This window comes from Solanum dulcamara, chromosome 7, assembly GCF_947179165.1.
Source record: "Solanum dulcamara chromosome 7, daSolDulc1.2, whole genome shotgun sequence".
In the NCBI taxonomy this organism is placed as follows: Eukaryota; Viridiplantae; Streptophyta; class Magnoliopsida; order Solanales; family Solanaceae; genus Solanum; species Solanum dulcamara.
In genome coordinates this window covers 71471807-71495566 of record NC_077243.1, presented here as the reverse complement: position 1 = coordinate 71495566, position 23760 = coordinate 71471807, and the positions used below count along the sequence as shown (strand labels likewise).

At 32.8% G+C, this 23760-nt stretch overlaps 1 protein-coding gene and 1 pseudogene across 1 annotated transcript; one reads left to right on the top strand and one right to left on the bottom strand.

The window, feature by feature from the left end:
* Positions 1–5724: 5724 nt before the first annotated feature.
* LOC129896705 (BTB/POZ domain-containing protein NPY5-like) lies at positions 5725–11106 on the top strand. The gene is made up of 4 exons (XM_055972658.1): positions 5725–6615; positions 8717–8786; positions 8873–10042; positions 10166–11106. Exons 1-4 carry the CDS (start codon positions 6554–6556, stop codon positions 10724–10726), a joined length of 1863 nt encoding a protein of 620 aa, XP_055828633.1. The 5' UTR covers positions 5725–6553; the 3' UTR covers positions 10727–11106.
* Positions 11107–11932: 826 nt separating this feature from the next.
* Positions 11933–23188, bottom strand: LOC129894850 (peroxidase 51-like; annotated as a pseudogene).
* Between the last annotated feature and the right edge of the window lie 572 nt (positions 23189–23760).

Here is a 23760-nt window from a genome sequence, read left to right as displayed (position 1 = left end):
AGTAGTTGGGGCAATTTAGGTGTACTCGATCTTGGTGAAACCACGGTGATGCTATTAAACATGGAGGTAAATATTTGGTGCTATTGTCGGGGTATGATACCATATCACCACAATATTTTCATAGTACGAATTTCTTCTTATTGGCAGGAAGGAGAGAGGGGAAAGGGGGCGAGAGAGAGGGAGGAAAGAGAAGGATTTGCTATAAAATCAACATATAGTGGTTTATTGTAAAAAAATTTAATTATGGCTATGTTTCATAAATATGTTGACATTTTTGTTTATTTTTATAATTTTTCCATAATTCTCCAAAAAATCAAGGAAATTTCTTACTTCTATAATGTTGTTTCCCATTTGATGTTCAATATTCGTATTAGATCCTGATTAAATTTGAATCGCATATTGTAGCAGTCATTTCTGGATGCAACGCTCCCAACATTATTTTTTCTATTTCTAAAAATTCAAACTCTAAACCTCTAATTAAAGGTGGAGAGATCCTAATCATCTCACCACAACCTCTTTATAATAATTATATATGATTTAACCTATATGATATTATATAAGAAGTAACTAAGTAACATGATAGTGAATATTACATACACCATCGTGTATAACAAGTTCAACTCTATGATTGCCTTAATTTATATACTCTGATATTTAATTAAGTCAATATGATTCAATACTTCCTTTATCAATCAAATTGGAAGATCATTTTCTACAGCTAACAATTAACAAGCTAATTGTATTTTAATTCCCCTATTATAAGAGTCGGAACTCTTTTTTTCTTCTTCCTAAATTGGAAGTAACACTCAAAATTGCGAACTCAAATAGGAACTATCTTAGAGAACATGATTTTGAAAAATTGTAATTAACACATTAAGCCTTTATAAATAGAAATTAAAGTAAGCGTTTTGGTCACAGGATTTGGGATCGCAATTTCACGTTTTGATTTGAAATCAATCTTTATTTATGAAATCTGCACAAAATTTCAATTCAAATCATAATTCCAAGTCTCAAATTCTTCAAAAAAAATAGAATTTCAAATTGCGATTTCATTTTTTTAAATGTAAAACATGACCTATAAGTTTATATTTTGTGGGGAAAAAAATCTATCATTTTAAATTTTGCAAAATAAATAAATAAATCATGTTTGACGTGAATATGTAGATTGTCCATACCATGTAGAGGGATTATATTGGAAGAATTACATAAATCTAATAGTGTTAAAAGCTAATTACATTCTATTCCTATTCTTTTCCAAATTACAAAAATCCCTTAAATTTGGCGGAATTCGGATACATCCCAAAACATCCTGATACATCGCGTAAGTGATGTATCCGACTGATACATCATGTAAAGTGATGTATACGACATCCTGATACATCACGTAAAGTCGATACATCGCGTAAAGTAATGTATCCGACTGATACATCACGTAAAATGATGTATACGACATCTCGATACATCACGTAAAGTAATATATCCGACCAATACATCGCGTAAAGTGATGTATTTGAGAATAGAAGAGAGTAGGAATTTTTGTAATTTTTTCAAATAATAGAAAATTTTAGAAAATATGGTAAAATAAGTTATGCATTTACATAATTTTTTCCTATATAACTAATTATTACTATTGTTAACTAGTGAATCTTTGTAAGATTATGTATATTAAATATTTGTTTATAAAAGAAATATAGAAATAAACGATTTATTAATATGGCGTTTCAGGATATTCCGATATCTTATTTATGAATCATGATTTGCTCATTTGATAAGATTATATTGAACAAGAGTTGAAGAAATGTTAATAGTTTTCACAAATTACGAAATTTTATATTTTAAAAAATACAACTTAAATAAATAAAATTACATATTTAAATAAACTTTTAACTTCAAACTGATTTGAAATTATGTCCAAATGAGTCCTAACTAAAGCCTTTAGAACTCAAAAAGTGACTCATTTCCAATGGCTTTTGGTCCCCTACACTTGTGGGAATGGTTAATAGCAAAGTAGGTTGTTTTTAGACTTTTGTTAAAGCCTTTTTCTGCGTTATTTATAATTAATAATCTATTAATTAATCTCTACGTGTTACTCTTTTGAAAAGAAAATCTAATTATAAATTGAAACAATCTATGACTTTTGAGTTGTAAAAGTTGAGCATGACCTTGCATATTCATATATTAACTTGGCAAATTATTGAGTCTAAGTTTTATTATTATAATTTTTTATTAAAATTTTGTCATTGTTGATATTTTTGCTTCATAAGTATATTCTTGTTTTAGTTATTATTAGAATTTATTCAATTTAAATAAGTAAACTAGAAAATATGATTTCACATTTTAAAAAGCTAGAAAATTTCACATTTAAGAGAAATTTACGGCCTTTTTATAAAATTTGTATTTAGGCACCCAATCTTATTGGGCCGATTTTGAATACATGCAAGTCGTATCTTAAATTCTGGATTCAAAAGAGAAAGGCAATGTAGAGCATTATAAGTTCAATTCTTAAGATTTTTAGTATTAAATTCATTGTAATTGTAGAGTATAAGTTTATACCCAATTTTAATTAGTATATTTCTTACATAAATTTATATTTATATCAAAAATACAAGTTCAGATAAAATCAATGTCATGATATTAAGAGTGAGAGCACTCAATTATTCCATCACAACCCTCGATGATAAATAATGTTGATGGATATTAGTATTTATTAATGATAAAGATAATAATTAGTGCATGTGATAAAGATTACTAAGCTAAGATCAAATTCTGATGACTCACAACCATCATTGCTTAATGGTTGCCCTTGCTCCAGCAAACTGCAGCCATCTTTTTTGCCTTGCAACTTTACATTAAATTCTTGGGCATCTGTCCACTCCATGTGATACAAAAGAAATAGAATACCAACTTTATAATTATTTCTAAAAAATATTGACAAATAAATAATAAATATTAGTTAATTTTAATTTAAAATTTGATTACTTTTTATAAAATTTAAAATGGGGTAAATGATTTAATTAAATATCTAAAAAAAGTTGCTTATTGAGATATTAAACAAACTTTTATTGTATTGTTAAAAAAAAATTATTTAAAAAAATAAATAATGTGACATGACATTCCATTAGGAGAGATGAATATATTTTGAGAAAAATAGAAATAGTTGAGTGATATTGTGATCCTAAAAGAAACAAAAGTGATATTATAAGTCAAATTCCCAAACATGAATAACTATGTAAAAAATTTACTCTTACATAATGATGAGTTTAATGATAAAGTATAATAAAATTTAAATAAATATTATATTATTCAATTCACAACACAATATAACAACCATCTAAACAAGATAAAAATCAACCATTATGCCAAATAAAATTTTATATATTATCTAACGATGAATTTAATAATATGATATAATAAAATTTAAATAATAATAAAAAATTAAATCCACTCTGTAACGAGCCGTAAGTGATCCTAAAAAAGCCAACCCCACTTTTGAAACAAGAAAGTCAGAAAGAAGCAAAAATACAGCTATTGCTTCTTCAAAACTCAAAAGTATTATCACCATTATTTTTACTTGTCCAAAGTACTTACGAATATTTATCTAACTTTACTTGTTTAATTTAAAAAATAAAAAAGTCTAAAATATCCTTAAATTATTAGAAATAGTATAAAAATATCACTCATCCATCTATTGGCCTAAAATATCTTTAACATCCATTTTTAGGTTCAAAAATAATTTTTTCTTTAACATAAAAAGGCACGAGGAACATTTTTGTACCATTTTTCATAGTTGATAGCATTTTAGGCTCTTTTCCGTAATTAAAATTTTGATTTATAATGAATTTTAAATAATTAAATTGTAACCAATAGATGGCCGCCACGTATTTAAAAAAAATTATTCAAAATATTTAATTAAAATTATGTTAAAGAAATTTTAATTTATAATTAATTTTAAATAATTAAATTATAACCAATAGATGGTTTCCACATGTTTAAAAAAATTATTCAAATTATTTAATTAAAATTATGTTAAAGAAAATGTCATTTTTGGACCTAAAGGTGGATGGCAATGACATTAATTTTCAGAAATTTATATGATAATCATCCACCTTTAGTTTCAAAAATGATATTTTCTTTAACATAATTTTAATTAAATAATTTGAACAATTTTTTAAACACGTGACGTCCATCTATTGGTTACAATTTAATTATTTAAAATTAATTATAAATCAAAATTTCTTTAACATAATTTTAATTAAATATTTTGAATAATTTTTTTAAACATGTGGCGGCCATTTATTGGTTATAATTTAATTATTTAAAACTAATTGTAAATTAAAATTTATTTAACCGAATTTTAATTAAATAATTTGAATAATTTTTTTAAACGTGTGGTGTCCATCTATTGGATACAATTTAATTATTTAAAATTAATTATAAATCAAAATTTATTTAACAGAATTTTAGTTACAGAAAAGGGCCTAAAATGCTCTCGAACTATTGGAAATAGTACAAAATATGCCCTTCATGCCCTTTTCCGTTAAAGAAAATGTCATTTTTGGACCTAAAGGTGGATGTCAATGGCATTTTAGGCCCAATAGATTGATAAAAGGCATTTTTGTATTATTTTCAATAGTTTGAGGGTATTTTAGGCCCTTTTCCATTTAAAAAATCAAGAGATAATTTATTATTTTGTGTCTATTTTATCGTGTTATTAAATACTATTAATTTTTTAATATTTAAATGACTTATAAGTTATAATCAATATGGGTAATATAATAAAAATTACTCCATTATTTACTGTTTCTTAGAGGTAGGGGTGACAAATGGGTGGATTGGATGAGATTTGGATGGATTGAGTAAAAATAGATTGGATCACAATCCATCCATATAAAATATGGGTAAATAAGAAATTTGGTCAAATATGGTTTGGATAAAATAGTTGTAACCCACTTTAATCTTCTAAAGCCAAAAAATATTAAATCAAAGCTAAATTGTTAATAAATAAAAAAAAAAGCTAAATTGTTAATACATCAACTCTTACCACCCACCCCACTCCTATATTTTTAAATAATTTCTAATTCAAAAGAAGAAATTTTTTTTTTTTACTCTGTACCCCGATGCCACCAGACCCCCATACCCCCCTCCCAATTTTTTTTTTGAAAAAAACAAAAAAAAATTGGCCACCCTCACCCCACCCCCCCCCCCCCCAAATTTATTTTTTTAAAAAAACAAATAGTTCAATTAGAGATTTTTATTATAAGTGAGTGATGTATGAATATATATGAATTTTCATGTTTTATCCATTTTGTTCATATTTATATGAACTGGGCGAAACTCATATTCATATTTACCCATTTAAGAAAATATGAGTGATCCACTTAATTTAATACGGATTAAATGGATCCATTTCACTTATATTAGCTGAAATTGACACCCTACTTAAGGGTCGGAAATAAGAAGTTTGACCACCATAGGATATAATATGTGATCCAGTGAATAAGATTGCTCATTCATTAATAAGAGATTTAAGTCTCGAATATGAAAAAAAAGTAACCTTCCCCATAATGAAGCCATATAAATCAAACTAAAATACGAATATCGAATATAAAAAACCAAAAAAAATTAAAAAAAATTAACAAAGGTTGGTGGTGGGGCAGTGGTGCTGATTGTAAAGCTAAATAGATAAGAGTTGAGAAACATTCTCAACTTGGATTTTTGCGATAACATTGTGCTACTCCTGTGGCAGACAAAAAATCACAAAAAACAACTTATCTTTTTTATGAATTGATTTCTTTGTGTTATGTGGTGGCCGATTTTATTATCTCAAAGTTTTACATCTTCACGTCACTTGTAATGCTGGTTACACTGTATTTGCACGGTTGGATCATTGCGCCGCATGAAAGCTAATTTGGAACATTCCATTTTTTGACAACGTGTGTGTCCAAACAGTTAAATTTTCAAGTTTCAAACTTCAAATCTGTAATGACAGGGGAGCTTAGTGTTTTCCTTTTTGCCTTTTATTAGTGTATATATATTTTTGTTCCACGTGGAAAATACTAGATTCAGTTGAAATCGGTACGTAGTATATAAACTCCATCTGCCAATGTCCTGTTATGTTTATCAAAATGCTATGTCTTAGAAATTTGCTTATTTTCCATTTGCCAATATGAAGCACTTTTTTTTTGGGTGGTAGTGTTTGTTTGTTCATATTTCCAGTGGTGCTCTTCAATTCATACCATTCTGATCTGTGCCTTTACTGTGACAGGTTATTTGCTAATTGTTTTCTCTCAAAAAAAAAAGAAGAGACAATTTGGTGAAGTTTATATATATATAAAAATATATAAACATTTAGAGCTGAAGGGATTGGAAGATATAAAGAATTAGTGAAGGGCGGTGGTGTCAGTGGAATGCAAGTGGGATTGCCTAGCATTTAACAGATACAGAACAAGCAGAGAAATCAATAAATTTCTTGATGAAGGCCTAAAAAGACATTACTTTTCTTCATTTGCTTGTTGAATTAGTGGGGAAAAAAGCTCCGAATTCGTCCCTGAAGATGAAGTATATGAAGCTTGGATCTAAACCTGATCAGTTTCAGACTGAAGGAGATAGTATCAGGTTGTTAATGGAGTTAAATTTTGGTTAATGCTGTTGAGTTTTGTTTGTTCTGCATATATTTCTTTTTTCCTGCTCTGATGTGTGTTATTTGAGTAGATGTTCGGAAACAGACGTTTGTATTGTTGTTGTTGTTGTTTCTTATTTCTAGATGAGTTTAAGTTTTATGTATTGACAAAGTAGAAGTATTTATACAATCAGGTCACTTGTGAGGTAGTTACATGTAAATTTCTATGATAGGTATTAATAGGTAACATGGTAAAATACTAATCTACTATGACAGGTTAAAATTTTACTGATAATGTAAAAAGTCATTATATTGTTGGTATATATGACTTAAAGCCTTTTAGCCTGTTTGGATTGATTTATTTTTAAGCAGCTTATAAATTGAAAACTGCTTATAAGTTTTAAAAAAAAAAAAGGTGCAGGACAACTTTTTTTTGTGATTTATAAGCTGTTTTCAACTTATAAACTGCTTAAAATAAGTGCATCCAAATATACCCAACTATTTATTGGGGCTTATTTTAAGCACAAAATGACTTTAAATTGGCTAGCCAAACACTCAAAAAAAGCTGAAAACAACTTATAAGCCAATCCAAACGGCCTCTTTCTAGATAAGGTACTTTTATATTACTATAGTGTTATGGCTGTTAGAGCTTTTGTTTTCTTCATTTAAGTCAGTTCTTCCTCTCACATATTACAAACACAGAAACAACATCATGCTGTACAATTTTGCTTGTTTGGTGAAAAAATGCCTTTGTGGTTATCGTTGCTTAAAATCAATCTTCAACTATTTGGTTGAGTAAAAATTTGAAATTTTGATATTGGTCGGTTTGGCAGGTGGTGTTTGAAGATGAATATGAGTAGCAGAAAAACTAAAAAAATAATGTTTGCATGTTTGTAGGAGCACTGTGATTTACGGTAGAAGTAGAGAAAGTTTCATAGTGACTTGTGCACTTATTAGATATCAAATGTTTTTCTTGAAGACATGCTTTTAACAATCTTAGACAATCAAACATGAAACATCAAATGATTTCGTCAATAAAAGTATATGAAAAGTGTTGTTTTTACAAACTAAACTGGACCTTCATGTAAAAGGTTTTCGTATTAGCCTTTCCCAGAAGCTCCAATTGAATATTTTCGACCACTTCCCTTGAGCACTTCATTTATTGTGGAGCAAAAGTATGTCCTAAAGCCACTTCTCAAATAATAATAAGTATCGATCAAAGAAAGTATTTCTTGTTGCCTTACGTATCATATGAGAACTTACCCGGGTCATTGCCTTGTTCTTGGTTCCCCACCCCTTATCAAACATCAAAACAGGCATATCCAAATCAAGCCCTTTTGTTGCCTTTGATTTCTAGTCTATTTTATGCTAGTCTAATACTCTTGATGCGTTCTAACTCATTGCACTGGTGTGTTTATGTTTGACTTTGTTTAACGTGTCTGAGCCCATTTATTTCACATTTTCAGTAAGTAAAAGAAAACGGTATATTTCTGATTGCGTTCTTTTGAGCTAATACCGTGTTGATCCAGTTGAAGCCTGTATCAGAGAAAGTGTAGTATATAGGTTTCTTTGACTTCTGCGAACTAGGATCCAATAGTTCGGAAACAAGTGTTAAGAGTACCAGGAAGCCATGCTAATAGTGTTATCTCTTCTTCAAAGTCTACACTACGCCTCCCCGAGTGTACAACTAATGAAAAGCATAGTGATGGTGTGAGTGCTCAGTGACTGTTCCAGTACATTTTTAGGCTGTAATTATGTAACCAAGGAACTTATTACTTACTGTGTGTATGTGTAAAATCTAGAATGAAAGAGAAGGAAAAGTATGCTACAAACACTTAGACCATGTGTGTTGTGACAGTTACAATGCCCTTCATGGAAAGAAGACTTGTAAGATTCATATATTTTGGATAGCTCCTTTGTTAGTTAGTCAGCCTCCATTTTCAGTCGGCTAACCACATATCAACTTATAGCATTTGTTGTTTCAAATTTTTGCTTGTAGTTGTTCATCTATGTTTCACATATGAAGAAGTAATGTGGTAATTTGAGATTGTTGGTAAGGTTTTCACTTGGCATATGATCGATGAACTTTATATCCAGGTATGTAGCAGCTGAATTGGCAACTGACATGGTTATCAATGTTGGAGATGTGAAATTTTACCTCCACAAGGTATGTAACCTTTCTCATTCCATATTTGTCAACTGATTTCTGCATGAGAGATAGCAAATATACTAATAGAAGTACATTTTCTTCAGTTCCCCCTTCTGTTGAAGAGTTATCGCTTGCAGAAGCTGGTTGCTTGTACAAATGAGGAAAATAGTGATGAAATCAACATCCATGATATCCCTGGTGGGCCGGCTGCTTTTGAAGTATGTGCAAAGTTCTGTTATAATATGACAGTAACTTTGAATGCATATAATGTTGTTGCAGCTCGTTGTGCAGCAGAGTACTTGGAAATGTATGAGTCAGTTGAGAAGGGGAATCTTGTCTACAAAATTGAAGTTTTTCTTATGTCTAGCATCATACGAAACTGGAAAGACTCCATCATTGTTCTTCAGACCACAAAAGCTTTTCTTCCCTGGTCCGAGGAATTAAAAATCATTAGTCATTGCCTGGAATCTGTAGCATCAAAAGCTTCTGTGGACACCTCAAAGGTGGACTGGTCTTACACTTATAACCATAAAAAACTTCCATCTGAAAACGGAAGTGATCTGCACTGTAACACGGTGAACTGGCTTGTTCCAAGAGACTGGTGGGTTGAGGACCTTGGTGAACTTCATATTGATTTGTATGAACGGGTCATAATAACAATAAAAACAAAAGGAAGGATTTCTTCAGAAGCAATAGGTGAAGCATTGAAAGCATATGCCAACCAGAGGCTCCCTGGATTCAGCACGGGTAGTATACAAGGAAATGATCCTGAAAAGTATCGGTACTTGGTTGATACAATTACTTGGTTGTTGCCCAAAGAGAAGAACAGTGTTTCCTTCAGTTTCTTGATCAAATTGCTGCAAACATCTATTGCATTCGAATGTGGACAAACAGTGAGAAGTGAACTGAAGAGGAGGATTGGCCTGCATATGGAAGATGCAACAGTAGGTGACTTGCTAATTCGAGCTCCAGATAGTGAAATTATTATATTCGATATTGACCTAGTTTATGACCTCGTTGAGAATTTCATGTTGCATCAAAAGAGCGGTCAGATTGATAGCTCTGCAGATAATAGATTCCAGGATATATGCCCCGCGTTTGCATTGGATGATTCCGAAGTAAAGGTGGCTAGGGTGATTGATGGATACCTTGCTGAAGTTGCAAGAGATCCAAATCTACCACTATTGAAATTTATCAATCTTGCAGAATTGGTCTGTGACTTCTCTAGACCTTCCCATGATGGAATTTACCGAGCTATTGACATGTATCTTAAGGTATCCTTTTGCACTTCTCTTGTTGGAGTTGCAGTTAGTGTTTGTGTAAGCTCGAGAGAGACTCTCTCTCTCGAGAAATTTCTCGTCAAGGATTATGAAATGATCATTGTTTTGTTTTGGCAGGAACATCCTGGGATAACCAAAAGCGATAGAAAAAGAATTTGTAGGCTAATGGACTGCAGGAAACTATCAGCCGAGGCCTGCATGCATGCTGTGCAGAATGAGCGCCTTCCTTTACGAGTAGTTGTACAAGTTCTGTTCTTTGAGCAACTCAGAACCACAACATCATCTGGTGGTGGTAGCACTCCTGACCTGACTGGATCGGTTAAGTCTTTGTTCCCGGTGGGGTCTCAGAAGTGCTCCACATCTGCTACATCTAACACCGAGGACAATTCGGATACTGTGCTTACAGCCAAGGAACTTAAAGTTCTGAAAGGTGAGCTTGCTACTCCAAGATTGAGATACAGAGAAGATAACAATTGTAGTAACTCGAATGAAGCGAAAACAAACGGTAGCAAAGTGAAGGGTTCAATCATGTCAAAGAACATGTTCTCAAAGCTATGGTCAAATAAAGATAGACAAAGTGAGAATAGCAGCTCAGATGCATCAGAAAGCCCATCATCTTCTAATGCAGGGGAAACAAAGACTACTTCATGTAGAAGTGGGAGTCATTCCCGGTCTTAGTATTAGCTGAAAAGCAGCTCCGAGTTCAAAACCGAACGCAGACTAATGCCTGATATTTAAGGGGAGAAGGGTAAAGGGATGCGCTCATTTGAGTCGTGTGCTTGCTGGCCCTCGGAGATTTCTCGTTTATTAAGAAAGAAAACATAGAAGCAGAGTTGACATAGTTTCCCTGATGATGTAAACTGTTGCACTCCCTGTTGACTCTAGGCCAATCCACTTGGAGAAAGTATAGATTAGAGCAAAGGAAAGTCTTTGTAGAAGGAAAAACATGTTGTATGGTAGCTTTCAAAAAAAAATTCCGAAAAGTTTTCTTCTATGTTAATAATTGGCTCCCCTACAACAATTGTATCATATTCTTGAGAATAAAAATCTCTACTATTCCTCTATAACACTTCTTCATCTTTTCTATTATTTGTTTACAGTTATAATTGAAAACTTTCCTGCTAATTGTTGAAAGATTATTATTGGTTAAAACATTTACCAATTTATGATCTACTGTTTCATTTCTTTCCTAAAGTATGACAGGAATATTCATAAATGACTAGAGTTTGGTTGCATATTATGAGTTGTAGCTATACTTTTACTATTTATCATTTGTAGCAATGTTTTTTTTAGTTCCAAACACTAGTATCAACTGTATTCATTCTCACAATAAATATAGTATGTGTCATCTGTACTCATTCGTGAAGAATACAACATGTATTTTTGTATGCACAATGAATACAATCAAGTCGACATATAAAAAGATAGGGGTTTATATAAGGATACAAACAATAAAAATACATGTTCGAATATACATATGTTTGGGAGTGCCACCTCTAAATAAATCCTGCAGTGTGCGATCCAAGAATAGAAAACACAAAAAATTACATATATTTGCGTCGTATGTCAATTTTATAATACTTGAAAAGCTTATATAAAAAGGAAAGAAGATTAGGCAGGCATGTTCAGCCTAGAGTCCTAGACAACATAGAGTGAAATGCATTAAGATATTTCTAATAATAATAAAACAATTTAATATGCTATAGAAAGTAACTTGTTTAGTTTTATGCAAATTTTAATTATTCATGTATTAATTATTTATTCCACTTTTTATACTGCATAAATTAATACATAATTTTTATCATAACTTATACCTGTATTAGTTATGTGAATTTCTAAACTGCAAACTAAACATCATTATTAATTTTATAGGAGAATAACTTACTTCCTAATCAGCTAATGCATAATTTAATACTTGAATATATAATAACTCACGTCCAAATCAGCCACCAAATGAGTACCCTTACTTAACTTGGTCCCATTTTATTGTCATTCACAACTTCAATTAAATGCTCCACGGTCTCTAGTCTCTAAGAATATTTCCATTCTTACTCGACTTCAATCCAACTCGGCCCAATTTAGTCATCGCATTCACAAATGCGATTTCGAAAACTTTAGAATTGCTGGCCCATAAATTAACAGTACCCTTGGACCTTTGGTCTGTGAATAAAACTTGATCCGACATGAATAGGTCCATTCCAGTTTGCATGTTTTTGAAGTAGGCATTGTCAAAGGTATTGGGTATAGTTGGGACTTGGGTCCACGTTATTTGGACATGTTTGCTGTAATTGGGCTGCATATGTCTTACTTAGGGTTGGGTCTATTGGATTACTAGGGCTAAAGTTATAAAGCCTGTTGGAAAACTTGCTGCAGTGAGCAGCTCCAAGAGTATGGGCCGCTGCATAAAAATCATTAAACAAGAAAGTGTTTTTTTAGGGATACTTATCGACAGTTCGGTTAATTATTTTACAAAATATATATAGGAAAAATTACTTGGTTGAGTGTTTTTTAAAAATTAATTACTGATTTTAGCGATATTTTTTATTTATTACCATTTATAGCAATATATAGCAATATTATGATAAATCTATACTTGTATTAAAAGTGAATTATGCATACAATATAAATGTATTATAAGTGTTTTAAAATATATATTATGTTTGTGTAGTAAGAAACTAACATAATGTATTATAAGTCTATTAAAAAATATGATAAATGTATTATCCATTTATAAAACTTGTATTATATATGTTTTATAAATAGTTCTCTGCAATATATATTAAAACTGTATTATAAATGTATTATAAGTGTTCAGTGAAATTATTTTTTTATTTCTATAAAAAATATGATAAATGTAAGTCTATTAAAAAATATGATAAATGTATTATCCATTTATAAAACTTGTATTATATATGTTTTATAAATAGTTCTCTGCAATATGTATTAAAACTGTATTATAAATGTATTATAAGTGTTCAGTGAAATTATTTTTTTATTTCTATAAAAAAATATGATAAATGTATAAGTCTATTAAAAAATATGATAAATGTAAGTCTATTAAAAAATATGATAAATGTATTATCCATTTATAAAACTTGTATTATATATGTTTTATAAATAGTTCTCTGCAATATGTATTAAAACTGTATTATAAATGTATTATAAGTGTTCAGTGAAATTATTTTTTTATTGCTATAAATGATAAATATTTTTTTAATATTGTATATTTATGTAAGTTTCCCATATATATATAAAAATAATAGCCCAAACATATATATATTTTTGTATGTTAATGCATAATATACATAAATATGCATATTTTGTATATTAGAATGTATATGTTTTGTATATTTGACAAATCAATGTTATCTTAATTTATGTGATGATATTTAACCAAATACTACAACAACAACAAACCCAGTATAATCCCACAATGTGGGGTCTGGGGAGGGTAGAGTATACGCAGACCTAACTCCCACCTTGAAAGGTAGGACGGTTGTTTCCGAAAGACCCTCGGCATCAAGAGAAAACAAGATAAGAGGTCAGATAAGGACAAACAAGATGAAAACAAGATAAAAATAAGGAATAACAAAAGTAAGAAAGTCATGGTAGAATGGTACGGAAAGAAAGAGGCATTAACTACTGTAAATAAATAAATAAATAAGATAATGAAGGTACAATGGCGCCACAACTATAAACAACAATACAATGCAGAAATTAAATGGCAATAAACAATGAGCAATGAGAAGAACTACAACTACTATGGTGTAAAAAATGAGTCACCTAACCTTTCATCCTAATCTGCGTCCTCCACAAAGGAAATTATAGTGCGCTAATGCGCCTACTAATATAGCAGAAAAATAAGACTGTGTACTAGCCATCTACCCTAATGTGGGTCCTCCACATATTTCTATCTAAGGTCATGTCCTCGGTAAGCTGTAACTGCGTCATGTCTTGTCTAATCACCTCTCCCAAATATTTCTTCGGTCTACCCCTACCTCTTCTGAAACCATCCATGGCCAACCTCTCACACCTCCTCACTGGGGCATCTGTGTCTCTCCTCTTCACATGTCCAAACCATTTCAGTCGCATTTCCCACATCTTGTCTTCCACCGAGGCCACTCCTACCTTATCCCGAATAACCTCATTTCTAATCCTGTCGCTCCTAGTATGCCCACACATCCATCTCAACATTCTCATCCCGGCTACTTTCATCTTTTGAACGTGGGAGACCTTAATTGGCCAATACTCCATCCCATATAACATAGCCGGTCTAACAACCACTTTGTAGAACTTGTCCTTAAGTTGTGGTGACACTTTCTTGTCACAGAGCACACCGGAAGAAAGCCTCCATTTTATCCACCCTACCCCAATACGATGGTGACATCGTCGTCAATTTTCCCACTGTCTTGCATGATAGACCCAAGATACTTGAAACTACTTTTCTTTTGGATGGCCTGGTTACCAAGCCTAAATTCCGCGCCAACCTTCTGAGGTGTCTCACTGAACTTGCACTCTAAGTACTCTGTCTTGGTCCTACTCACCTTAAACCCTTTAGACTCCAGGGTGTGTCTCCAATCCTCCAGCTTAGCGTTAACTTCTATACGAGTCTCATCGATCAGGACTATGTCGTTAGCAAAAAGCATACACCACGGTACCTCACCTTGAATTTGTCGCTTCAATCCATCCATCATCAAGGTAAATAAAAATGGACTAAGGGCTGATCCTTGATGCAACCCCATCACAACTGGGAAGTGCTCTAAGTCCCCTCCTACTGTCCTTACCCTGGTTTTGGTACCCTCATACATATCTTTGATCACTCTAATGTACGCAATAGGTACACCTTTAGCCTCCAAACATCTCCATAGTATCTCTCGTGGAACTTTATCTTAAGCCTTTTCTAGATCGATGAATACCATATGCAAGTCCCTCTTTCTCTCCCTATACTGCTCCACCAGTCTCCTCATAAGATGGATGGCTTCTGTAGTTGAGCGTCCCGGCATAAATCCAAACTAGTTCTCTAAAATAGACACGCCTTTCCTAACCCTCATCTCCACCACTCTTTCCCACACTTTCATAGTATGACTTAGAAGCTTAATACCTCTATAGTTGTTGCAGCTCTGAATATCCCCCTTGTTTTTGTATAGAGGGATCATTACGCTTGACCTCCATTCTTCGGGCATTGTTGTTGTCCTAAAGATGACATTAAATAACCTAGTCAGCCACTCCAAATCTACAGAGCTCGCGCTCTTCCAAAACTCACCAGGAATCTCGTTAGGTCCGGTCGCTCTTTCCCAGCGCATCCTACACACAGCACCCTTAACCTCTTCGACCGAAATACTTCTGCAATACTCACCATCGTGAAGCCTCCCTGTATGTTCCAAATATCCCAACACAATCTCTGTGTCTCCATCTTCGTTCAAGAGTTTATGGAAGTACGACTGCCATCTCTGTTTAATGAGGGTCTCACCTACTAATACTTTTCCATGCTCATCCTTTATTCACTTCACTTGATCCACATCGCGTGTCCTTCGCTCCCGTACCCTGGCTAGCTTGAACAATTTTCTATCCCCGCCTTTCTCTTCTAGTTCAGCATAAAGGCGTTTAAAAGTTGTCATTTTTGCCGTCGAAATCGCTGACTTTGCCTTCTTCCTCGCTATCTTATAAAGTTCCCTATTCGTCCACTTCTCCATCTCATCCTTGCTTTCTATCAGCTTCACATACGCTATCTTCTTTGCTTCCACCTTCCTTTGCACTTCTCCATTCCACCACCAGTCCCCTTGATGCTGGCCATGGCTACCTGTCGAGACTCCCAACACTTCCCTTGCTACAACCCTAATACAACTAGCCGTCCTATCCCACATAGTGTTCACATTCCCACTACTATCCCAGCCCCCCATATCCTTCAATTTCTCTCCCATCTCCAGAGCGCTAGTTGTGGTCAAAGTCCCCCATCTGATCCTAGGTCGGTCATCCCCGACCCTCTTCTTCCTCATCGTCTTGATCCCTAAATTCATCATCAAGAGCTTATGTTGGGTCGTAAGGTTGTCGATCGGAATGACCTTACAGTCTTTGCACAAACCTTTATCTTCTTTTCTAAGGAGTAGAAAATCTATCTAGGTCTTAGCCACCGCACTCCGGAAGGTTACCAAGTGGTCCTCCTTTTTTGGAAAACTCGAATAGGCTATCACCAACCCAAAAGCTCTTGCGAAATCCAAAAGTGAGACTCCTCCTCCATTTTTTTTCCCGAAGTCAAAACCTCCATGCACATCATCATACCTTCCCGAAATAGACCCAATGTGCCCATTGAAATACCCTCCCATGAAAAGCTTCTCAGTAGGCAGTATGCCTCCCACTAACTCGTCCAAATCCTCCCAAAAGCGTCTCTTATCCTCCTTGTTTAAGCCTGCTTGCGGTGCATAAGCACTAATAATGTTCAACGTGGTCCCTTCAACGACCACCTTAATCGACATCATCCTATCAGTGACTCTCCTAACCTCCACCACCTGATCCCTTAAATTACTGTCTACTAAAATGCCTACCCCATTCCTATACTTCGATCTACCAGAGAACCAAAGCTTATACCCGTCTACCTCCTTAGCTTTAGAACCTACCCATTTGGTCTCTTGTACACAAGCTATATTAATTTCCTCTTTTTTAGAATCTTAACTAGCTCTATGGATTTTTCCGTTAACGTCCCAGTGTTCTAAGAACCTACTCTCAGTCTAGACGCTCCTTTAACCCACTTACCCCTCCTAACCCTCATCCCCGTCCCCGTCCCCGTCCCTGAGCGAGAACATGACTCTAGTCTACCATCACTATCCAAAGCCACGAAAAACGCGTATAAACTAATAAATTACTCCAATTATTCAAAGGTTTAAAGTCAGCAAAATGTAACTACAATTGTATGAGTAAGGAATAGATAGAGAAAGATATGGGAACCGGAGGTACCAACTCCAGTTGAAATAAACCTGATTGTCAAGGTGCTGTTCACAACGATCTTTGGGTTGTGTGGGTAGCAGATCTTGGGTTGAACAAATTCCTGGACCAAAAATCCAAAAATGATTGCATTCAATGGAGCAGTATTTCGTTGAGGAAATTCGTCGAACACCTTCGAGGCACCAACAAGGAACACCTACAGAGAAGAGAAGAGGAGAAAAGAAGAGAAAAGAGAAATTCCTACAAAATGTTTCTCTAATGAAACAATATATATGCAGCAGATATGTAGTAGAATCAAATGTCCGCTTTAAAAAACTAAGCTTCTGGATAAATCAGTGAATGAAACAATATATATGCAGCAGATATGTAGTAGATCAGTAGCTGCTTGTTGCAAAAGTAAGTGGATTATTATTATTATTATTATTATTAGGTGAATAATGGAGAAGAAATATCAAAAGACAAGTAAACAAGTGATTATTATTGGAATTTGAAGAGAACCCCAGCTTGAACAAACAGCAGCTCATGCGTATACAAATTTCGACGACAATTTTCTGATCAAACAATGAAATTGTGGATGATCGGAGAGAAATATTTTCCGATGAAAATTAGGGCTAATTACTTGCGTTCACTTTAGTTTTCGAAATTACCTTCCGTACCATATTTACTTCGCTAGGTACATGTATTTGGCGCATACAAATACATGTATTTCAGATATATATATATATGTGGATTAAATTGGGCGTAAATTATTTCAAATATATTATATTCAAGCATCATACACACGTATTTGGATCATACACACGTATTTGGATACATTGACTCTCTTGGTCGCCTCTTTTTCTATATATCTGTATTTCAGAATATACTTGTTATCAAATATACATGTATCTAGTATTTCTGATACATGTACCTGACTTGAAATTTGAGGAAGTGATGTATCTGATTTGAAATTTAATACGAAATTATTAATCAGTGAGATAATATGTAATTATTTTAAACTATAAAGTAAATTAATATTTATAATAAAAATATTTATGTAATTAGGGCCTTTGTAGTTGACTAAATGGCTGTCCAAGAAATAGACGGCCAACGTGTGGAATACGTAACTCCTAACTGGCACAATCGACTAGGCCAAAAAACCACTTGTCATGGAGGAAAATAAGAGACCAATACTCACTTTGAAAGATGAGGTTTTAGGTAAAAATTAATTAAATTGATTGATTCTGACTTCGATTCTCCATCTTATAATAATAAATAGAAAATTAACTCGATAATTTGGAACACTATTGTCATTTCATATGTTTTGTTTTACATGACAATCTCTTTTTTTTTAACTTGTTCAAAAATAAATAATATATTTTTATACTTGTAATCTTTTTAATTTTGAATTTTTCAAATTTACTCTTATACTCAAAGGAAAGTTACATTATGTTTAAAATACAATTCAACATTTACTATGGGACTAAATTTTCTCCTTTTTGATCAGAGACTAAGTCAAAATTTAAAATTTAATTATAAATTTTGAGTTCTGATCTCTTTAAGTCATTATTTTCTAAATTAATATATGTAAATTTTGAATAAATTTTGCACAAAAACTATCCGATTAGGCCGACACTCTCCTTCAACGCGCCGACTCATCTAATATGGGTCAAACCGTCAAAGTCTCTCCATTCTTTTTAAAATTTTATGCATGATTTAATACCGTCATGTATAATAAAAATAAATAAATATTAGTAGTAGTAGAATTATCGGAGAGGGTGATCATGTCGATCTGATTTAGACCATGAGAAGCAAACATTGTATTGAGTTGATCCAAATTGAAAGTAGGTTTAGGCAAGTTGCCCTCCACGTTTGAAGATTTTGATGTGAACCCATCCAACCTTCCCAATTCCACTGCATACCGTGGTCCACCAGACTGCATTACATTAGTCATTTTTGAATTTTATAATCTCAAATATATCACGTGAAAAATTAAAAATTAAAAAATTATCAATGATGTCTCGAGGGGCTAAGGCGAGAATATCCGTACAAGAAACTTCATATTTACAACTTGATATCGCATCTACTGCGGCTTTTGCTTTAATAACAGTGTCAAATCCATCACCATCCAATGAAAGATTATCTGGATGATCTTTTTCTGCTGTGTTCCCTGCTGTTGATGCTATTATCACCGATGCATCACAATCCTTTATTATGACAAGAAAATAATCATAATATGAAATCATATAAGATGAAATTGAGGTTTTGTTTGGGCATGCAATTTAGATTTTTAAATTATATTTTTGATCACAAATATAAAAAATTCATAAGTTGTGAAAACTGTCAGAATTGCCCCGATTCTTTATATAATCTTACCAAATTAATAAACAAAAGTATAATATACTATCACAAAACTATTCTAAAAAAATACATCATTTATTGATCGAATTTTAGTATAATAAAAGAAGTAAAATTGAGCATGAGTTGTACTGTACTAATATTTATTGAGTCGTTTGTTGGTTAATATCATTAATAACTATATCATCATATTTATATTCCCTGAATATTTCATCACTTATTTGACATTCTAACAAAAAATTATGTAGATATAAAATAGATATTTTTTTCTTGCAAAATATAAAATTGTGATCAATTTTTTAATTTGAAAAATGTGAAATTATGATATGAAATTCACAAATCAAGATTTTTGGAGAATTTGGAATTTTATCTCATGTCCAAGCGTTGATTTTATCTCATGATTTCAAATTATGAGATGAAATCACATGTCCAAACTCCAAACACCTACTTAATGTTGTATATTTAAAACGTGAACAATAAATATGACGGTTTGACATTTAAAGCCAAAATTAGGATTTTGACTTTATGACTTCTAAATCTTAGAAACGAAAAAGGGCCAAAAATAACTCTGAATAATAACAAATGATCTAAAAATACCCTTCATCCATCCATTTTGTTAAATATATCTCTTTACTCTTCTTTTTTGAATCACTTATACCTGTAAAATTAACAACTCCTCTTTATTTTATTTTTTAAAAATTTATTACGTGTTACGTTTTATTTTTTATTGAGTGAAATAAAAACCTTACAAGAAATTTGATGCATGTATCACATCTTGGGATCTTCCAAACTTTTTTGAATTGTTTTTTTTTAGTTTTTTATTTATTGAAATGGAAAGGCAAATCACTTCCAAACTTGACATCTAGAATATATATATATGTATGTATGATCTTCTATTGTATATTTTATATACTCAAGCTTAGCTTTTAAACGTAGATGTAAGGATAAGAAAATGATACGACATTTTTTAAATGGAGAATGAAGTATCTTTTGATGCTTGTGATGTTGTTTTGTGAATGCTTGTTCAAACACAAAATTAAGCTCAAGTGATTTTTGCTCTACTGAAGTTTTATTAAATATGAGTTAGTTGTCATTTCCTCCTTAACTATTGAAAAAAATAATTGTCGAGATTTTTCACATTCATTTGAATTCGAAACTTTTGCAACAACAATAAACTCATTGAGCACTTGCTCTCCTTCTTCTTTGAATTCATGTAACTCATTGCACTTTGCACACATATTTTAATGTTAATTATTGTATCATCTAAAATGTTTATGTATGAAGTATATTTATGTACGTATAACACACATGTCCAGAAATTAGTATGTATAGTCTAAAAGTACCTCAACAAAGCAGTTATAGAAGAAGAGACGGAGAACTGCAAGGAGTGTGATGGACGTTTGTTGGAATTTCTGATTAAAGATATTGCGCACAATGGCTTCAACATTAGGACAAGTTTTAGCATAATAATTTCTTTTGAGTAGTTGAGCACCTACCAAGTCTGCCGTGAAAATACTAACACAAGAAATTGATATAATAACAAGATGTAAGTGGTACGAGCAAGGGTGTTCACAAAATCGATAAATCAAATCGCACGAAAAAAACCTGATGCTTTTTCGTTTTATATTTTAATTTTTAAAAATTGCAGTTAATACCCTTTTTTTAAAAAAAATAATTTCACGGTACATATTAATATTTTATACTCTTGATTCGTAATCTAAGTGTTTGCCTTTGTAGTAATTTAGTTCTTTGTATTAAATTTCTAATTCGATTTGTAGTCTTTATTTTACTAGTTTTCAGAATGTACGTATTTCATGTTAAAAAATTAAATTGTTTTTGAGTTCTTTAATCATTCATTATTGTTTTAATTGACCCATTAGCATCAAGATATCTTGTGTTAACAACATTCAAGTAGGTTTTGATAATGACAAATGAGAACCAGGTTCACTTGTTGGATGGTGCATTAGGCAGACGTGGGAAACTGAACAAATCTTTATACGAGTCAAAAACACAGAAAGAAGGAAAGAAGACACAATAGGACTCATATAAGGAAAAACAATAAAATTAAAGTTGTACTTTCCTTGTAGGACTCAACCAGGTCTTCAAAAACTAGTGCTATAAAAGAAAAACGTCACACAAAGAATTTCTTGGCTTTGCCAATCTGAAATCGAACTTCTCAAGCAAAAGGCAAGGTAGAGTTCCAAGAGCAAAACATCGAAGAAAGAAGAACTAGAGTTAGGTTTTCTTTCTGAAAGTTAATTCATGTGTTTGAACTCTATTTAGAAATATTATTGAGTTATAATTTTCTAAGGTAGAAAGTGAGGCTTGTAACAAGAAGTGGGTTTGACTTCTTGGAGAGTTTGAGTTGTGATTATAGTTAATCGTTAGAGTTTAGGTACTTGAGTGTCACAACCCAAATTCACAAGTCGTGATGGCACCTATGTCCCCAACTGATAGGTAAGCTAACCCAAATATTCTTATCAATTCAATAAAATAAATAAAGTAAGGAGACAAGCGACAAGTGGAAGATCCAACACACTAAGTCTATCATAAGTATGAAATGCAGAAAGCTAAAATATCATTCAAGATTTGGTGTTATATAAGTACAAGATCTTCTAAAATAGGATTCAATTATGAAACTAAAATGACCTGTGTAGATGTACTAAATATCTTGTCCGAATACTAAAATAACAGAATAAATGAAAGATAGAGGGAGGTGTGGGCCGCGGAATAGCCAAGTAGCTCACCACAACTCCAAGATAACCCAAGCTCCGGCTCAAAAAGCTCCACGAGATGGCTCGTATTTGGAATCGAATCTGCACCATAAAAGAGTGCAACAAGTGTGGTATGAGTACGAAACCACGTGTACCCAGTATGTCTCATTGACCGACAATGAAGAAGTAGTAACAGGATTATATATAAAAGTTATTCTCAAATTTTATAATTCTACATTATACTTATCAATTAAGTCTTACCAAAATAGGGGTAATCAAATGTAACAAAATATTTAACACATAATTAAGTAAAAATGGAGAAGATAATGAGATGCAATGCAACACCATGAGATGATATGTCTCAAATGCCAAATAATCTCACAACCGTATATACACAATACTTCTCGAAATATAATTCGAGAGTTTATGACCCATGGGGGACTCATGAGGTCCATATACCAACACAGATGATCTCCACGTATCTGTGTGGACGATCGCTATGCACTATCATAAAATCCACCATCCTCAGCACGGACCATCTCCACGTGCCCAACTTATAATCATAAATAATTTTAATACGGACAATCTCCACATGTGAGACCTTATCCAAGGACTCCCTCAACAGATCTGTACCCTACGACCTAACCTCAAATGCATAAAACCAACCAATTGGAGATCGACACCTCCTACCATACAAAACCTCAAATGGTGCCATATCAATGCTTGAATGATAACTATTGTTATATGCAAACTCTGCTAAAGGAAAAAACTGATCCCAATAATCACCAAAGTCGATGACATAAGCCCTCAACATGTCCTTAAGGACCTAAATAGTCCGTTCAGACTGACCATCAATCTGAGGGTGAAATGCTGTACTAAGATCCACCCGAGTACCCAACTCATTTTGCATAGCTTCCAGAAATGAGATGTAAATTGTGTTCCACGATCTGAAATGATAGAAATAGGCACCCCATACAAGTGAACTATCTCTGAAAAGTAGATCTTGGCTAACTCCTCTGAATTATAGGTAGTTTGAACTAGTACAAAGTACGTAGACTTGGTCAATCGATCCACAATGATCCATATAACATCAAACTTACCCAAGGTATGCGACAATCCTACCACAAAGTCCATAGAAATACCCTCCCATTTCCACTCAGGTATAAGCATCCTCTGAGTCACACCTCCATGCTTTTGGTGTTCATACTTCACTTACTGACAATTTAAACATCGAGACACAAAATCTACTATGTCCCTTTTCATACGACACCACTAATAATACTGCTTCAAGTCACGATACATCTTAGTAGCCCCAAGATGATTAGAGTACCTCAAATTATGAGCCTCTTCCGTGATCAACCTAGTCAAATCACCTATTTGAGGAACATAAATATGACCTTTTACCCTCAAAACTCCCTCAACATCAAGAATTGCCTCATTGGCTTTTCCTTTTAACACTTTGTCTTAAATCTTTCACAAATCACCATTATTAAACTGTTGAGCCTGAATCTGCTCCAATAAGGACGACCTTGACTCTATGTAAGCCAAAACTCTACCAGGTTTTGAAATATCAAGTCTCACAATGCTATTGGCTAAGGACTGGACATCTATGGCGCCAAAGGACACTCTTCAACCTGTAACAAGGCTAGACTACCCATATTCACTGTCTTTCGACTTAAGGCATCTGCTACCACATTCGTCTTATTCAGATGATAAGTATTA